Raw genomic sequence first — 19,569 nt, forward strand, 5'->3', positions numbered from 1 at the left:
CTCCCGTCCTCCCATTCCCTCCTCCTGATGACATTGGCCACATAGAACCTGGGGACCATGAAAGCCATGCTAAAATCCTTGTGAGAATTTGCAGTCATCTACAGTGATTTCGAGCAGAGAGGAAAGGGAGGTTTCGAACTCTAATCAAGGAGAGCTGCCAACATTAGAGAGGTTCGTTTTGCATTGAGCAGGCAACCTTCTTTCCTATATGTTCAGCCAGCAGATATCCCCGGTCCACACTCATCCAACCTCCCAAGAGCCACTTGCAAAGAGAAGTGGACACACTAATCCTGGAGTGTATCTGGACACAATTGATGTGGCTTTGCCCCATGAAGTCTCAGCGAAACAATGTGTGACGTGGGCCTCCAGAGTTTGGGAATGACAACAAAAATGTGAGATAAGCCAAGCAACAACTCTACTGCACACACATGAACCTGCTGCTGCGGTGCTATGACATCTCAAAGAAGCACTTTGATGCAAGCTTCTTTTGGGCCTGTGACGCACCTCTGGGAGCTTCCCTGGGCACATCTGTGAGCCATAGAGATCTGGCTGTAATGGACGTAAATAAAGAAAGAAAAGAAAGTTAAAACAGAATGTGGGACAACTTAGAAGGTGGGAAGGAGATGAAACCAATGGGTTTGAATGGGGAGGGGGAAATCCCTTCTAACATGGGGTAATTAAGAAACCAGGGTGGTATCAACTAAGGAAGGGGCAGGACAGGCTACAGGACGACAGATTTCAGGAAACAGAAAAAAGCGACACCATTCCAAAGTTTGGATGACTAATTCCACCTTTGGCCAGATACTTCCTCTATAAATATGCAATCATAAACACTATCATTTTAGTGACTAGAGAGATTCGTCAAATGGCATAAACATGGATTTGGAAGGAAGAAGGACAGCATCATGAAAAGCTTTGGTAATCTGGGTTTCTAATGACGTGATCACAGGGAGCCAAGGGACACGTGAGGAACTTAAAATTTTCAGTTCCCAGTTCTGGTTAGCCAATCTCACTTTCACATCGGAAGTGTCTCGGTGGCTACAATTCAAAAAGTTGGTTACGTGGCAATGTGGGATGGGACACTTGATTCTCACTGATGTGCTTCTCTTGCATTTTTGCGCTAAAGTCATGGCTGGTTTCATTTTTTTTTTATTAAAAACTCGGTTAAGGATGTTCCCACTCAGCCAGACGCAATGTTTGAGTTTCGGAGACAAATGAGACCAGGAAAAGGGAAGCAACTTTCATTTTAAATCACGCTTGGATCATTTCTGCTTTTAATGTGGGCGTTCCCAAGTTCCACGATCCACAAAATAAGGCCAGTACCATGTCTAAATCCAAAATATAATGTCTCCCCAACCTTACAAAAACATGCTCAGACCCAGCTGATTGGATTTGGGATATAGGTCCTTGATTCCTGGCATGTGGGGTTACTCCAAGCACAGGGAAACGGCATTTTTGCATGCATCCAACACGCATATGATGCTAAAGCCTTAAGCCGACAATTTGAACTCAGGAGCCCATGCATGATCCCAGTTCTGATTCTAAGTGCAATTAATAGCATTTGGTTAATACTTTAGTGGCCAAAGGAGTTATTAAGTGTTACAAAACCAGGTATGCACTGCACATAACCACTAGAGCAGATGTTACTGGCATGACCACTACCTTAACTATTAGAATATTTGCAGTTATTATCCATTCCCATGGCACTTCTAAACTTTTATGATCCATAAATCGTTGTGTGATCAGTAAACAATGGGCGAAATATGTTGTCGATAGCAGAAGGTCCTCCAGAAAGCTATACTTACCACATGGCTACATGACAGGTATAATGTCTGTTTTCTTTTTTAGGTTGAGATAGGTCAGTGAATCAATGAAACATGAGGCTTAAATTTGCATGTGTGCCACAAAGGCCGAGTCAGAACATCATCATGTGACCCCAATTGAGGCACTAATCCCCAAAGTTAGAAAGCTAATGGAGACCTAGGCTGTTGAGCGTCAGAAGCAGGAGCACATATCAATGCCTGACCACATACACAAGAACAACTAGATGTACATCAAGCTGGGGCGGGGGGAGGGGGGGAGGTTGAGTGTAGCCCAGGAGAATGGCAGCATGAGAGGACAGGCCAAGCGTTTATCTTATTGGAAGAAAAGGATAATTTATATCACTCATACCATTTTTCCCTCTGATTGACTTGAAGCGACCGTCACAGGTCTAGAGGTCTGGAAAGGGGAGTTCTGAAGTATTTGGGATAAAAATGGTAATATAGAGGGTAAGGACTTATAATAATTCAATGCCCAAACTTTCATCTCCTAAACTAATTTTGCTTTAGTGCTCAAGGGGATAAGATTACATAGGTCAATCAACTATAGAGGGTAAAGACCCAAAAAAGCACAAAACCAGGGCCCAAATATTAAAAGTAACAGAACCTTCTAAGACAAATGGACTAGATGTTCAACAAATGGCTCAGATCTCATTTTCAAGCGCTGGAATAATCAAAACTAATAATGCAATCTTCTCTAAAACACAACCCAAAGGATTAGTGGCACTGTGGTAATTAAGACCCAGTTCTAAATCCTTCCAATAAAATAATTTTTAAAGATTTATTATCCTTTGATAGCTTTAAAGTTAGTAATCATAATAACCTCTCCACCACTGTCATCCAGTGGATGCTGACCCTCTGGGACAGAGTAGAGCTGTCCCTGTGGGTTTCCATGGCTGTAAATCTTTACAGGAGTAGAAAGCCGCATCTTTCTCCTGTGGTGCACCCGGTGCTTTGGAACTGTTGACCTTGCAGTGAGCAGCTAACACACTACTCCACCAGGGCTCCTTCATAACCTCCTCAACCTAAACCAGCACTTAAGATAGTCATAAAATACTACTTAAGGTAGTCAAAAAGGTTAAAGTAGCGTTTTAAATGAGTATTTGGGCAGTTACCAAAGAAGATCAACAGGATAAAAATAAAATAGATTTAGAAATGTAGGCTGTTGTCCAAATTTCTTTTCAATGTTTTTTGAACAGACTGTGTCAAAAGTTGCTTTGTTTTAGATCGAGTTTGCAGGGCTTGGGGCAGTTTGGTTTGGTATGGTTCTATCATGCAGTTTTTCAAGACTGTCCCCATCACAGCCTGCCTCACACTCCTCTGATCAGTTCTTTGGGTTTTCATTGACTGTGAGGGGAAAATGGTTGCTGCTTCAGTCAAGCGATGGCAATTCATTTTCTTCCCTTTCCAGTCAGAACTCAGAAAAGCACAAAGAAAGAGGTAGGGATCGATGGTCTCATAATATGGCAAATAAGTTGGAAAGAATGGGGAGAATAAAACAATTGGGTAAAAAAGTAAACACTGAATGCCACATGAAAAGAGGAGAGGAGAAAACAAAAACAGGAAGCCCTCAAACAAAGGAAGAAAAGAAAATATGGAAAGACAGTAATAAAACATAAGACACATTGAAGAAGAAAAGCACAGAAAAATTGTGACAAATCAAAAGTGGAAGGATCAAACTCTTATAAGAAAAAATGAAAGACTTACGAGACAAAACTTTTTCTGAAGTCTAAGTGCTTTAACTGCTTCAAACACCAAAGAAAGTTTATAATGTCTGTTCTTGTGGAATTTTTAAAATCTCAGATTGCTAAGATTATACATGTACTTTTTTTCTGGTGGTAATGGTGATGATAGTGGTGATGGTAGGGTTAAAAAGACTTTTAAAATGTAGCTAAAAACAAGATTCTCTAAATATAGTAAAGAGCCAGGATTCAAAGACTAGATCATTTGATCAATCTTTCTGACTTTGGGAAAGAAATTGGTAAAAGCTATCAATAACTCAATGCTATAGACATCAGTATTTTTCAAAAGTTTTCTTCTGTTTGCTACTGAGAACACACAGTCAGGGTCAACTCATACCTCTTTCATGGCCAATGTATTTATTGACTCAATTTCCATTTTATTCATATAGTGGTTACTTCCAAAATTTGGGGGGCGGATACAAACATAATTTGGTTGTCAATTTGGCAACACGATTTGCTTCTCTAAATAAAACTCATTATTCACTCTTTTTCCATTAATCATATGATACAATCTAATCACTTAACCATCACGTAGCGAAACAAGAAATTCAACTATTTATTATCTAAACTTATCTCTGGTTTAACAGTTCAAGAATTGATAGTGATGGTTCTATTAAGGATATTTAAAAAAAATTCATGCATGCAAAATTACTTATTATTTCAGAATACACATTTTGATTGAATTCCTTACTAGTATGGAAAAGGTAGTTGATCTTCCTGGGGACATGTTTCTAGCCACATCTTTTCCTTCACCCATCTAAAAAAAAGATGCCAGATCTTAAAAAAAAAAAAGTATAAAATGTCATAGATCTGAGATCTTCTGCTATTTGAGCACTACAAACATCCAAGGAAAGGTGGGATCTGTTGATATTCTCTCTCCAGAGATTTTTTTACTTTTATTGTCATTTGGGTGAAAGTTTACAGAGCATATTAATTTTCCATTCAACAATTCATACACATTTTGATTCATGACATTGATTAGCAATCCCCACAATGGAACAGCAGTCTTCTCACATCTTGTCTGTGCTTATTTTTCCCCTTGGTCGTTCTTTGCTATTCCTTCCCACCTGGTGAGCTTCTCTGCCTGGGAAAATGCTGCCCTTTGGATTTCATATGGTTATTCTAAGGTGTGGATGCCTCCTTAGGGTTTGAGTTCACCTTCTAAGTTTGTCCATAATTTGGCTGAAACTTGAACCATATTTGGGGGTCGGGGGCACTGGAGCTTGTTTCCAGGTTTGAAGGTTATCTAAGGGTCATAACCTCAGAGTGGGGGTGGGGGCTCCATCAGTATCTATCAAATTAGTAAGCCTGGCTTCTTTTTTTTTTTTTTAATGATTTTGAGAGTTTCCCCCTATACTTTCTCCCACTCTATCCAGGATGTTCTTATTTTGGTCCCGTTCAGTGTGCTCAGCAACGATAGCTAGGCACCATCTCAGTCTTCTGGTCTATGGAGGCTGGAGTTCTCATGGCCCTAAATTAGTCCTTTGGACTAATGGCTTTCATGTGTCTTTGAATTTTTTCACTCTTCTTCATTTTGTACAGGGAGCTGCCAACAGTTATACAACATTTTAAGGCCCCAAAGACAAAATGAAGTAGAACACTGGATTTGTGGCCTGGGTCATGCCAACTGACCTTGGTGTCTCTGTACACTATGATCCTGATCTCCCCTGTCCAACAACTCATTCCCTCCAAGTGTTTGGCTGTGAATAAGAAGGTTTTATAACTTTGCCCTCTGTACTCATGGATATATTTTCAGTGCATATAAATATGAGGGGGGTATCACAAAATTAATAGAAAATAGAATTTAAATATAATGGAATTTTCCCATGATCTTTTTGAATCCCCCTTGTATACATGTGGTGTGTATAGTAGGTCACAAGGTGGGTTCCTAAAAACAGATCAGTTCAAGACCACCAACTGCTCAAGGCTCTCTTCCTGTAAAGATATACAGTCTTAGAAACCCACAGGGGAAGTTCTACTATATACAATAGGGTCACTATGAGTCATTATTGACTCCATGTTAGGGAGATTGATTTGGGTGAGTTAGTACATCTATAGAGATATCCTCTGTCAAATCTATCTATAGATTTGTAGTTGTAGACCCAATTCTATTCCCATTCGTGTTCAGCTTGTGTGTCTACTATTATTATTTCTGTCACTGTAGGATTGTATGTCTTCCTTTGCCTTGATCATGTGCTGACACCTACCCCCGTATTGCATACTTCTTTTCCATTCACACAAGTTAATGTATAAATAGGGACCTCTCTGGTAACTTTCAAATAATGTTTCTAATGTGAGTAAACTTCTAGAATTTTCATAGTAGTGGTCTCATATATATATATAAATAAACCTATAATACAGAAAATTTAGGAAGTAGGTAAGTTAATTTATAAACAATGCCAACTACAAAACTTTAAGAGGGAATAAATGGTGTAGTGGTAGAACTTCCAAATGGAGTGGCAATCAAGACAATATCTAGATAGAATAGAGTGTTTAAGACTTGGGAAGATAATAAATTTCAGAGCAACTTCACAGAAAATTAATATACCCTCCCATCAAAAGAAAATGATTCATAACAATAAAACTATAGGAATAAAATAAATGAGAAAATTCACAAACAAAATTAATTCTGCATAGAAATATATATGAAACAAAGAAAGCAACACACACACACACACAAACAGTGGCAAGATGACAACAGCAAATTCACACCTATTCCAGTAATATGACCTATCAATAAGCTATTTATAAGAGACATTTCTTGGATACAAAGACAAAAATAGATTTAAAAGAACTAAACAACACAATCAACCAACTTAACACCCCACTCATCAACAAAACAAAACGCCTTTTTCTGGACCATTCTCCAGAACAGACTATATGAAGGGGTACAAAAACAAACAATTTTATTCAAAGCTATGTATTTAATTTTTTTTACAGAACCACCTTATTACCTTCAAAGTACTCTCCATTACACTTAATACATTTGTCAAATCTGCGATTTCATTCTATGACATATTTTTCAAACTCATCCAGATTTCTGGAGGTACCCCCTAGCATGTTAGACCACAAAGTAAACCTCAATAAATTTAAAAACACCAAAATACTAAATAAAGCATCTGCTCATACCAGAATGCTATAAAATTAGAAAGCAACAGCAAGAAGATCAAGGGAAAAAAATAAAATACACAGAAGTGGAATAACATTCTACTTAACAAGTACTGGTTAGTAGAGGAAATAAAATAAAATTCTTTGAATCACATAAGAGTAACAATAAAACAAACTACAGCCTTTGGGACACTGTAAAAGCAGTGCCCAGGAAAGAAATTATAGCAATAAAAGCATGCATGTATAAAAAAGGAGCCCAAACCAACAATTTTAACCCAGTATTTCCAGTAATTAGAAGAACAAAAAGCCTGTAGTCACTAGAAGAAATGAAACAATAAAGATTCAAGTAGAAATAAATGAAATAGAAAAAAATGGAATAATTTCGGCCATACCCCTCCCAAAATGGAATCAACAAGATCAGTTTTTGAAAGAATTGATAAAATTGACAAACCATACAACAAAAGAGGATACAAATAATATGAATAAGAAATGAATTGGGTTACATCACAACAGAAGCAACTCAATAAAAAGAGTAATGTCAGATTTCTGTGAGGAACCCGAAAACCAAAAATTTAGGACGAATTTGTAGAAACTCTACCTATGCAAACAAACACAAACAGATTGAAAATTTGAATAGAACCATCACTAAAGAAGAAATTAAATAGGTCATAAATATTACCAATAAAAAGTACCCTGTTACAGACAACAGATTCTATCATACATTCAGAGAAGAGCTAATAATCAATTCTACTCAAACTCGTTGAGAACACAGAAAAACATGGAATAATCCTGAGCTCAAGAAATTATACAAGTATATCCCTGAGTCCAAAACCAGGTAAAAAAACTACAAAAAGCAAATTATAGACCAATATCCTTCATGAATACACATGCAAAATTTCTGAACAACATCCTGGCAAGTAGTATTTAAGATAAAAAAAATTAGCACATAATTACCAAGTTAGACTCCTACTAGAGATGCAAGGATGGTTCAATATTAGAAAAGAACTATATGATCATGGCAATCAACATAAAAAAAGGTATTTGGCAAAAATCCAGTACCCATTCATTATGAAAATACTCAGTAAAATAGGAACAGAAGGGGAATTTCTCAGCACAACCAAGGGCATATATACAAAAACAGCAGTCAACACTAGTCCTAACGAATAGAAAATGAAAGCATTTGCACTTGCAAATGGAAATCAGACTTGGATGCCCTTTATCACCATTCTTATTCATTATTGTATTGGAAGTATGGGCCAGAGCAATAAGGCCAGAGAGACAGAGAGAAAAATTAAAGTCATCCAAATGAACAAAGAATTAAAACTATCTCCGTATGTAGATTATATGAGCCTATACCTGGAAAATCCAATAGACTCGACAAGAAAACTACCAGAACTCATAGAAAGATTAATCTGAATGGCAGGGTACAAGATCAACATGTAGAAATCAGATGGATTCCATTCATACTAACAAAGAGAACTCTGTAAAGGAAATCAGTAAACAATATCATTTATAATAATCACCCAGAAGATTAAGTACTTAGGAAACAATAAAACCAGAGACACAAAACTATGTAGAACTAAATAAAAGTTCAAATATATCATGCTCATGGATAGGAAAACATTACATTGTGAAAAGGTCACTAAAACAATCTATAGAAATAATGTAACCTCTATCCAAATTCCATCGTTATTCTTTAAAATGTCTCAATATCTGATTCGACTGTACAGTCATGGTACCCAAAACAGCCTGGTATTGGTACAAGGACAACAGACACATAGATCAATTAAACAGAATTAATAACCCAAAAGGAAATCTATCCCTTTATGGACAGTTATCTTTCACAAAGAGCCAGTAACTCATTAAATGGGGAAAGGATAGTCTTTTTAAACAACTGGGTACTCATTTTCTGGACAATGAAACAGGATTCTTATTTCTCACCATATATAAATTTTAAATGGATCAAAGACCTAAATATATAATCTAAAACCATAAGAAAATCGAAGAAAAAAATGGGAGCAAGGGCAAATATTTAGCGCCTTAATACATGGCATCACACATAACAACAATAAAAAACTATGAAACATAGCTTAAAATGCACAAACAGCAGTAGAAAATTAGACAAGTGGGAACTCCAAAAAATAAACATTCATGTACACTTAAAGACATCACCAAGAGTAAAAAGAGAATCTATAGATGGGGGTAGGGTTGTGTGAATGCCAGCACCATATTGGACAAGGGACTAACTCTACAAATCAAGAAAACTTCAACACTTCAACAACAAAATGGCAAGCAACCCAACTAAAAATGGGCACAAGACATGAATAGATACTACACTAAAGAAGACATTTAGACACTCAACAAACACAAGAAATGTTCCTGATCACGAGCCATCTGCGAGATGTAAATCTAAACAATAATGAAATAACATCTTACCCTAATATTCATAGCAAAGTTAAACAGACAGAAAAAAAGAACCCAATGTTGGTGAGGTGTGGAAGACACTGGAGCCCTCATACCCTGATGGTGGGACTGAAAAATGTTTCAACAACCATGGAAAATAATATGGCACTTCCTGTAAAAGACTGGAACTATAAATACCATATGACCTAGGTATCCCGCTAGTAAATATATGTCCTAGACAATTAAGAGCGAAGACATGAACAATTATATACACACCGCTTTTCAGAGCAGCATTATTCATGATAGTAAAAAGATAGAAACAACCTAGTGTCTAACAATGGATGAATGAATAAACCAACTATGGTATACAGACAACATTAAAGCATGATGATGACTCTGAAACACCTCATATAAAAAATGAACCTCACACACATTATCCTGAATGAAATTTGTTAATTGCACACACAAAAAAACAAAATATTGTATGAGACCACTACTATCATATATCAGGACCTAACTACTGAACAATAGATACTTTATTATTATTTCTTCTTGAAATAAAGGAATTGAGGCTTTGGATATCTGCAAAATATATCCTTGAATAATCATAGAAACAGCTATGTTCTTGAAATAAAAGGGAAGAACTGTTCAATTTTGCAGATACTTTTGAGTAGTGTGGTTAGCTGATCTGGACAAGCTAAGCTCCAATGTAAAGTCTGAATTATTCTGATGGGTTATCCTGATTGGGAAAATTGATTAGATGATCTTTAATCACTTCAAATGATAGAGATTTCCTCCACAGGACTCTGTCTCCAATGCCATGGTAACTCAGTATTTTCAATCAAGTTGAAGACTGGTTATAAGAGTGACCAGATGTTTTGTGAGACAGGCACAGGATAATTTTGCCATTTTTATTACCGTATTCTATTTCCATTGATGATCATATGGGCAAAATGCATCTTACTTGAAATCACTAAAAACATCAAGTCTGACATTCTGGGATTTGGCAATTCTTCTTGAAATCACAAAGGAGTTCTTTCTGGCTTACAAAAGCAAAATAAGGAGCTTACTTACAGTGAATTCCCCGGTGACTGCATCAAACCCCACATGAATCGTGTGCTCAAAGTCTGAAGGAAGAGAAATCTCTGGGCGTTCTTTCTCTTTCTTCTTATTGGCTAAAGGCAAAATTGTAACATGTATTTGTTTGGGGTCTAGCTTTGGCATCCATAAGTTGTACAATTAGGTTCAACAAAACAATGATAAAATTCAAAGACAGTCGACTTTTTCCCCGCCCCCCACCTTGGCTGTGACTTCTTTTTTTTTTCTTTTTAAAATCATTTTCTTGAGGGCTCATACAATTCATCACAATCCATCCATCCATCCATTGTGTCAAGCACTTTTTTACATTTGCTGCCATCATCATTCTCAAAACATTTGCTTTCCACTTGAGCCCTTTGTATCAGCTCCTCAATTTTCCCCTCCCTCCCCGCCCCATCTCCTTCATGAACCCTTGATAAGTTACAAATTATTATAATTTTGTCATGTCTTACCATCGATTCAAGACAAAATTTTATCAATATGAAATCCAAATACTCTCATTTTCTTGGAAGAGATGGCTGAGCGTCTGACCAAACTTGTTCTGTCCAAATAATTTTTAAAATTCCAAAGTCCAATTCAAACAAAACTTTCAGTCAAACTGATTTATGTCCTTTATCAGTCTAATGGTGTAACCAACAAACATGTATCTGGGAATATGGTGTTTAACTAGTTTTGTTGCTTCAAATACCACTTACCAAACTAGAAACTGATTATACTCAAGTCAAGAGGTTAACAGTAAGAGAAAACTTTACACTCATATTAAAAACTTAGGAGTTGTTTCCATATTTTAACTTTAACTAAATATCAAGTAATTAGAATCCCATTAATTTACATTATGAAGTGGAGCTGAATATACTTTGATCCTCTTTCAATGGGGATAATGTGGCAAATTAATACTACTCCACGTTTACATCATTGAAAACAGTTTCAGTCATTTCCTACTCACCATTTTATTTTTATAAAAAGTTACCCATCCTTGTTTTTGTTTTATCTGAATTAATTTTATCTAGTTCAAGGAACCCCCAAAATGTTCCTTGGCTTGGTCTTTCTAGTTTGTAGCCATTTTCCATGCCCCAATTATAGTTCATGATTTTAACCATGTCAAATCACTGTCCTCAATTAGCAGCATTTTCATAGAGACATATGTATGAATAAAAGTACCTGTACATAAGACAACACCTTAATAGACCACCACTTTAGAAATTTACGTGGGGAACTATAATAAATAAAATCAGTCTATCAAGTATATTATTCCAGAAGGAAGTTATTGTGAAAACATTCTAAAATGGCTTCCAAAATTAACATATTATCTGAGTTGAACATGTGCATCTGATAAGACTACATTTCACACTTGGAAAACAATACTTACCCTTCCAATACTGGGCAAGTCAGTCTAAACCAAGTTTACCCAGTTAAATCCTATCAACTTCAGAATTAACTGAGTGGCCAACTTAGAACATTCTGGTTTAAATACCAGATGTTTTCCTTGGTCTGGATTATAGACAATATTCAGTTAACCTTATATGGAATACTAGTTGTGTGATAAATTTTAAATTTACAATCTTTCCTATTCAAACGTCATCCACGGTTTCTTTCTTCCTTTCTCACTATTCATGTTCTCCAGTAGCAAAAAGTCAGGAGTTCAGGTAGTGAGAAGGAAGATAAAGAACTAGGAAACAAGGGTGGATGAGGATGACCAGGGCCATTCAAATAACATACATTTTAAAAATACATGTATGCCATCAAATTTAGCCTTAGCATACATTCTATTTATACAATGAGCCAACTTTACTAATGAATATTATTCTAACTGTACAGCAATGTTTAGAGCATTCTGTTAATCCTAAGCCCCTTGCACATTTGTGGACCATAGCTACCATTTATATTGTTCAACTACCAGTTTTACTTGTCCATAAATGCAAACAAAACAATCAGCTTTTTGCTTGTGTTTTGTTCTTACCACTCCAGCGAAGATGCTCTAGTCTTAACTCCTATAATCTCCCTTCACTCCCTTTCCAATCTCTCTCAACATAGTGGGCATGGCTAACCACCTCTCTTTTCACTTTTCTGACATGGTCTGATTTGCTATTTCTTCTAATGGCCATCCTTTCTTTGTAAAGCATTGCCTCTTCTTCTGTCTTTCCTAGCTTTGTCTCTGGCCATTAGCAATCGTTTCTTTACACTCACTCCTTTCGGTTGAACCACTTCCCAAGATCAACTCATGTTACTTAATTTCCTAATCTGTGGTTGGCAGGGGTGGAACACAGATTTTTGGGGGGCAGATTACCAGACTAATTTGGGAGTTACCATTAAGTAAAAATAATATAAAACTACAAATACAAAGCTGCTAGGGTCCTTCTCTAGCCCCTTGGAAGAGGTCCATAAAAGTGAGGTCCCCTGAGGAAGATCCTTCATAGATGAGCTTGGGAACAATGCCACTCTGAAATCTAAAGAAAGCTGGAGAACTTGCCCTCGTAAAAAATGTATTAGACACATATATACAAGTTTACATATAATCCCACCAGAAGTTCATAAATCCTCTGGTTTGGGGGTTAAGAACTCCTATCTAAATCTAAATTGCCTATCATTCTATCAACTTGTATTCATGACCTCTCTTGCAAGCAAATACACACTCTCATTTTCAAATTACCATTAGGAAAAACAAAGCAAAACCAAAATGCCACTGGGTGCAAATTCTGAACATTCTTATATAGATAGAAATGTTGCATTTGGGTTTGGCTATGCTGTCTCTTTACAAGGTCACCTGATTATAAGTCCCTTCCCCACCTAAACAAGTCATTCCCTTTACTCAGGGCTAAGTGTACCAGAGACAGAAAGCCAAAGGTGCTCCTCTTCTAGGGTTCTGGATTTCGGGGAAATGATATCCGTCTCTATCCCAGATCAGAGAAGGATTAAGGCCTTACATGACTCCTCTTCTGGGAGCCTTCAAGCAATGAAAAGATTATGATCCCTGTCCCCAATATGTAATTAAACTAAAACTACACTAAAGCATAAAAAGTAAGAACATTGGAAACGTTCGGGCATTCTTATGATGGTTGAGTCCTTTGAAAACTATAAATACAAAAACCAAAATGTGTTTCACACCTTGAGTGGATCTGTTTGTCAAATTCCTGAAGCACATGCTTACTCTGCCTACTGGGTAATCCAACACTCTCTACCTCCCAATCCGGAAATTTAGGAGTCGTGTTGGATTCTTAGTTTATTTCTACATTAACTGGTCGCCAGGTCTGTCCTGAATCCATCTTCTTCTTTCAGTTTCCATATATTATTACCGTAGGTCCATGACAACAGCATTTCTCACTAGGTCTCACTGTTTTCCAATTTTTTACCTGTCAATTATTCTCTCCATATGATAGCCAAAGATTCTTTTGAAAACCACAACTCCGACTGCTTTCCTGGCCATGTTTAAAATTCCTTAACTCATTCTTAATTGTCTGTATGTTAAAAGCTCACACTCTATAGTAACATATCCCAAACAGTCTCCAACCTCTAATCTTACCATGGCTCCCACTGTTCCATACTTATTCCATGCTCTCTAAACTACCAGGGTTTGTCTGAGCTGAAAGTTTTTCTACCAAAAATGTAGGGAAAATCAAAGTACTTACAACTGAACCAAGAGACATCATCGTAATAAATGGAGAAAAGATTGACGTTGCCAAGGATTTCATTTTCCTTGGAGCCACAACCAATGCTTACGAAAGTAGCAGTCAAGAAATTAAATGACATTTTGAAACTCATTGTGTGCTTGACCTATGGAATGATATAATATCTGTATTACCATTACCTAAAAATCTTTTCAGGGGGAAAAACCCAAAAGAAATAAAATATGTGTCATGAATGGGGGGAAACCCCCCAGAAATTAAACGGCGTACTGCATTGGGCAAGTCTGCTGTCTACAGTGTTAGAAAACTAAAAATGTCACTTCAAGAACTGAGTTCCGCCTAACCCAAGCCATGGTATGTTCAATGGCCGCATACACATGTGCAAGGTTGACAGTCACTGAAGATGACCACAGGATGGATGTGTTGAATCGTGAAGTTGGAAGTGTTTGTGAAGAATGTTGGAAATACCATGGAGCAACAGGAAAACGCATCTGTCTAAAGGAATGTTCTTTAGAAGTGAAGATGATGACAGTCCCTCCAATACTTGGGACATGCTATCAGGAGGGCCCAGTCCCTGAGAAAAAACAATGAGATAAATGGACACAGTGGCTGTAACAATGAACTGAAACGTAACAATTATGATGATGGCATGGGTTTGGGCAGTGTTTTTGTTGTTTTCGAGTTTGACCTATCCCTGGAAAGCCTAATTTCTCCATTCCCTCTCTCCCTTGCATGGATAACTTTGAGCTCAGTGCTGTTGAATGGATTCTAACTCATAGCAACCTGGTACGATAGAGTATACCTGCCCCCATGGTGTTCCCAAAGCTGTAAATCTTTAAAGAAGCAGGCTGTTACATCTTTCTCCAATGGAATAACTGGGGGTGGGGTAAGGTGTCAAAGCCGCGGACCTTTCTGCTAAAAACTGAGTGTTTAACCACTGTGCCACCAGGGTTCCTGGATAACCTCTAGGTCATCATTATTCTTGAGACTCACTCTTGGACTTTCTGTACCTTGGCAAGCCTTCTCCTGTCTCCTCTCTGTAGATAAAGTTAAATTCCCCTCCATCCATGATCCCATGATGCTTACTTACTGAATCCTCGGGAGTTTAATATTTCTTAACACTGGATTATTCTATTTTTTTACACATCTGTCTCCCTAGCTAAAGTTCAGGATCCTTAACTGAAGAGATTGTATCTTATGCTCACATTCCCTACCACCTTGCTTGCTTGGTGCCTCACACATAACTACCTTGTATGGTATATCACGATGTGCAATGTGACTATAGCATTACCCTATTTAATACCCAACCAATTTTATGAAGGAAGCTTTACTGCTAACGTATTATAGATGGTGAAAATGATACTCTAGTTAAACAACATACTCAAGGTTACAGATGTCAGAAGCAGAATTGCAGCCTAGATCTCAACTCTTCCCAGAGCCTAAATTCTTAACAGCTACATTCTTTTTTTTTAAATTATTTTATTGGGGCGTGTATAACTCTTTTTTAAAAAAAATTATTAGGGGCTCATACAACTCTTATCACAATCCATACATACATCAATTGTGTAAAGCACATCTGAATATTCATTGTCCTCATCATCTTCAAAGCATTTGCTCTCCAATTAAGCCCTTGGCATCAGGTCCTCTTTTTTTCCCCTCCCTGATCCCCCCTCCCTCATGAACCCGTGATAATTTATAAATTATTATTTTGCCCTGTCCAATATCTCCCTTCGCCCCCTTTTCTGTTGTCCGTCCCCCAGGGAGGAGGTCACACATAGATCCTTGTATCAGTTCCCTCTTTCCAACCCACTCTCCCTCTACCCTCCCAGTATCGCCACTCACACCCCTGGTCGTGAAAGTATCATCCGCCCTGGATTCCCTGTGCCTCCATCTCCTATCTGCACCAGTGCACATCCTCTGGTCTAGCCAGACTTGTAAGGTAGAATTCGGATCATGATAGTGGGGGGGGGGGGGTTGGAGAGGAAACATTTAGGAACTAGAGGAAAGCTGTATTCTTCATCGGTGCTACATCGCACCCTGACTGACTCATCTCCTCCCCTAGACCCCTCTCCAAGGGGATCTCCAGTGGCCGACAAATGGGCATTGGGTCTCCATTCTGCACTTCCCCCTTCATTCACTATGGCAAGATTTTTTTGTTCTGATGATGCCTTATACCTGCTCCCTTCGATACCTCGTGATCGCACAGGCTGGCATGCTTCTTCTATGTGTGCGTTGTTGGTTCTGAGCTAGATGGCCACTTGTTTACCTTCAAGCCTTTAAGACCCAAGATGCTATACATTTTGATAGCCGGGCACCATCAGCTTCCTTTGCCACGTTTATTTATGCACCCGTTTGTCCTCAGCAATCGTATCATGGATGTGTGTACCCAATGATATGATTTTTTGTTCTTTGATGCCCGATAACTGCTCCCTGCAGAACCTCGTGAGCACACAGACAGGTGTGTTCTTCCATGTGGGTTTTGTTGCTTCTGAGCTAGATGGCCACTTATTTATCTTCAAGCCTTTAAGACCCCAGATACTATATCTTTTGATAGCTGGGCACCATCAGCTTTCTTCACATTTGCTTATTCACCCGCTTTGTCTTCAGCGGTTGTGTTGGGAGGGTGAACAGCTACATTCTTTATCAGTCACATATCATTAAAAAGCAGACAAACAAAAAACCCTCAAGAGTGGAATCTTATCTGTTGTACAGTGATAAAACTATTTCAGCAATGTGAATTATTCTAATTACTTGTTTTAAGGAATACTAAAATATCGGTATCTCCCAAGACATTTCTGTGAACATTAACCTTTTGCATGTAAGATTCAGCTGAACCTGTCTTAGATTGATAAGGTTCAACTTAATAAACATTGAGTCAATATCTGTACAGAACAGAAGCTCAAATACATATCACTTTCGAAGCCTATTATTGACTTTTTATTGACAACTGAAACAAAGGCCACAAATTGCTAACCAAGCCACCAACTGTAACTAACACTTGGACTTCAGAGCCTGTGAAGTGGGCAGGAGTTCTGATGGTAACTTCAGGGGCTAGCTATTGGAGTCTTTCATGCTTTAGCATCTTTCTCCATTCCACTACCTTTTAAACAAAGGAATAACCAGCCTCTCTGGTTATCTATAATATCCTACCCCACTCCCTTCCCTAATATTCTGCGTGTCCTATAGCGGTTAGAGTTTGTCCCACTATAAACCAACTCCTCCACATCTTCAACCACTTAAGTAAATGTTCTCTTTAGTTCTGGCTCTAGGGTCCTAAACTTGACCAGGCATCATTCCTACTTGGGGGGGTGAAGAGGGGAGGAGGGAGGGAGGGAGGGAGGGAGAGAGAGAGAGAGAATATAACAATAATGGAGAGGATGGTACAAGACCAGGCAGGGATGTGTTCTGCTGTACAGATGGTTGCTATGAGTTGGAACTGACTAGAGGGCATCTAACAACCTCCAAGTAGGGTATCATTCCTGAAAAATCCCCATGGAGGCTGTTCACTCTTTCTCATCTAAGTTCTGTCGGTCTTGGAGGAGGGGGAAACACAGTCCTCCACATTTTTTCCAATTATTGATTGTAGATCGGTGCTCTACACTTGTCGATCAACTCTCTACTTTTAGTTTTAAGGTAATTTAGTTCTCCAAGCCAAGCCCCCTCTTCACTGAGGTCTTTGGCTCCCTGTCTTTCAAGAAGGTCACCACTCTCTGAGATGTAAATATATAAAATGGATGCTTCCTTCCCACCATTTCCTGAGAGGATTTCGGCTTCCCGCTTTATTCTGCTTCTGTAACCCACTGCCATGCCATGGCCATCCTTGAAACTCATGGTCCTCAACTACTGTATATACTCGTGTAAACGGCGAGTTTTTCAGCACAAAAACTGTGCTGAAAAACTGGGGGTTGGCTTATACATGGGTCAGTGTTACCCCAGCGAGGTGTAACATCTCGCTGCCCACCCCCAAGGTAACGGGAAAAGCGCCCGTTATCTCGCGGGTGATTGCCATTTCTCAGCTGTTCATTCAGAGCCCCGCTGACACTGCAGGACTTTGAATGTGTGTTTACTCACATCTAACCAATCAGAGCCATCCTATGACGTGGATGGCTCCAATTCGCAGAAGCACCCGTAGTGATTCACTTATGCCGGCAGCTGAACTCATAAGGATGTGTCTGTGGCTGCGCTCTGCCTCTCCCCTCTGGTCTCTGTGTTAATTCAAATCCTGCATCCCCTGCCTGCACGGACTCCCCGCCTCCTCCTGGCTAACATGTAGCGGGGGGATGGAGGGGGAAGGCATTACCATGAAAGATCTTTTTCAAAGTCTTCTTTTTTTATCCTATTAGAAATGGATACTCTTGAACCAAAACAAAAACGCCAGTCATATGAGGCTGGTTTCTAAATGAAGGTTGTGTCAAGAGCAGAAGAGAGCAATTACGTAGGGAATTCTTTGTTGACGGAAAGCAAGCGAGAGAGTTGCGGAAAATGAAGGCTGACTTGGAACAGATACCAAAAGCTAAAAAAGCTCGTCATGGTTTAACGTCTTTTTATGGGGCTCTAAAGATTGAATTTCATAAATGGATTCTGGAGTGTCATCAAAATGGTTACTGCGTAACACGCATAGGAATCTGCATATGTGCTCTACATACAAATGGCTAAGTATGACAAATATAAAGCACCAGGCATTGAAAATTTTGCCATGTCAGCAGAATGGTGTACTCGCTTCATGAATAAGTTTGGCCTACTAAGTTTGAGACAAAGAAAAAAAGATTTCCCAGAAATTGCCACAAGACCTTGAAGAAAAAAATATGTCATTCCAGTCATGTATTATAAAACAAAGAAGGATTTATAATTATGACCTGGCAGATATTGGGAATATGGATGAAACTGCCATGACTTTTGATCTTCCAAGCAACAGAACTGTGGCAAGTTTAGGAGAAAAAACCATTTTTCTCAAAACCACAGGAAATGAAAAACAAACACTTTACAGTTGTTCTATCATGTTTGGCTAATGGAACTGAGCTGTGTCCTGTCATTATTTTTAAAAGAAAGACCTTGCCTAAAAAGATCAATTTCCCACCAAGAATTACTGTGCATGCACATGTTAAAGGCTGGATAGTTGAAGACGGAACAAAAAAATGTCTGGAAGAAATTTGGAACCAACAACCAGGAGCAGCCATAAAGGAAAAGCCATCGTTACTTGTTTGGGATATGTTCAGAGCCCACCTATTGGATGATATTAAAAAACTGACAAAATCTATTAAAGTTACTTTAGCCGTTATTCCAGATGGGCTTACATAGTGGGTTCGAGATGCATGGGAAGACATTCCAGAAAACATGCAGCCTCTGGATGTATCTTTGAATAAGCCTTTTAAAGACCATGTGTGCAGGATGTGGCATGAATGGATGTCATCTGGTCAAGCCCGACTAACAAAAGGAGGAAATCTCATGAAGCCTCACATAGAGTTAATAGCAAAGTGGGTTCGAGATGCATGGAAGACATTCCAGAAGACATGGGGCAACGTGCCTTCCAGAAATGTAGTATTAGTAATGCTATGGATGGCAGTGAAGACTGTGCTTTGTATGAAAATGACAGCAGTGATGGTGATCACGGCAATCTCAGTGAGGACAGCGTCTACGATGACCTCACACCAGCTGAAGCTCTGCATTGGGATACGGATGATGATGCATTGGGATACGGATGATGATAAGGAATCCAGTTTTGAAGGATTTTAACTCTTTACATTTTAAATTGGTTGCTGATTGAGCTCAGGGAAT

At 38.5% G+C, this 19,569-nt stretch overlaps 1 protein-coding gene across 4 annotated transcripts in view; it reads right to left on the reverse strand.

Annotated features, from left to right (window-relative positions):
- The window catches only part of PAK3 (p21 (RAC1) activated kinase 3), a 333,228-nt gene that overhangs the window by 89,632 nt on the left and 224,027 nt on the right, over positions 1-19,569 (reverse strand). For 3 of the 4 annotated variants that reach the window (XM_075538540.1, XM_075538538.1, XM_075538539.1), the window contains 2 exons: positions 10,148-10,248; positions 4,254-4,319 (listed from right to left, as the gene is read on the reverse strand). In XM_075538540.1, the coding sequence (XP_075394655.1) occupies positions 4,254-4,319; positions 10,148-10,248 (167 nt within the window). The remainder of the gene's footprint in view (positions 1-4,253; positions 4,320-10,147; positions 10,249-19,569) is intronic. The other variant, XM_075538541.1, reaches the window with a different exon arrangement.

This window comes from Tenrec ecaudatus, chromosome X (assembly GCF_050624435.1).
Source record: "Tenrec ecaudatus isolate mTenEca1 chromosome X, mTenEca1.hap1, whole genome shotgun sequence".
Taxonomy (NCBI): domain Eukaryota; kingdom Metazoa; phylum Chordata; class Mammalia; order Afrosoricida; family Tenrecidae; genus Tenrec; species Tenrec ecaudatus.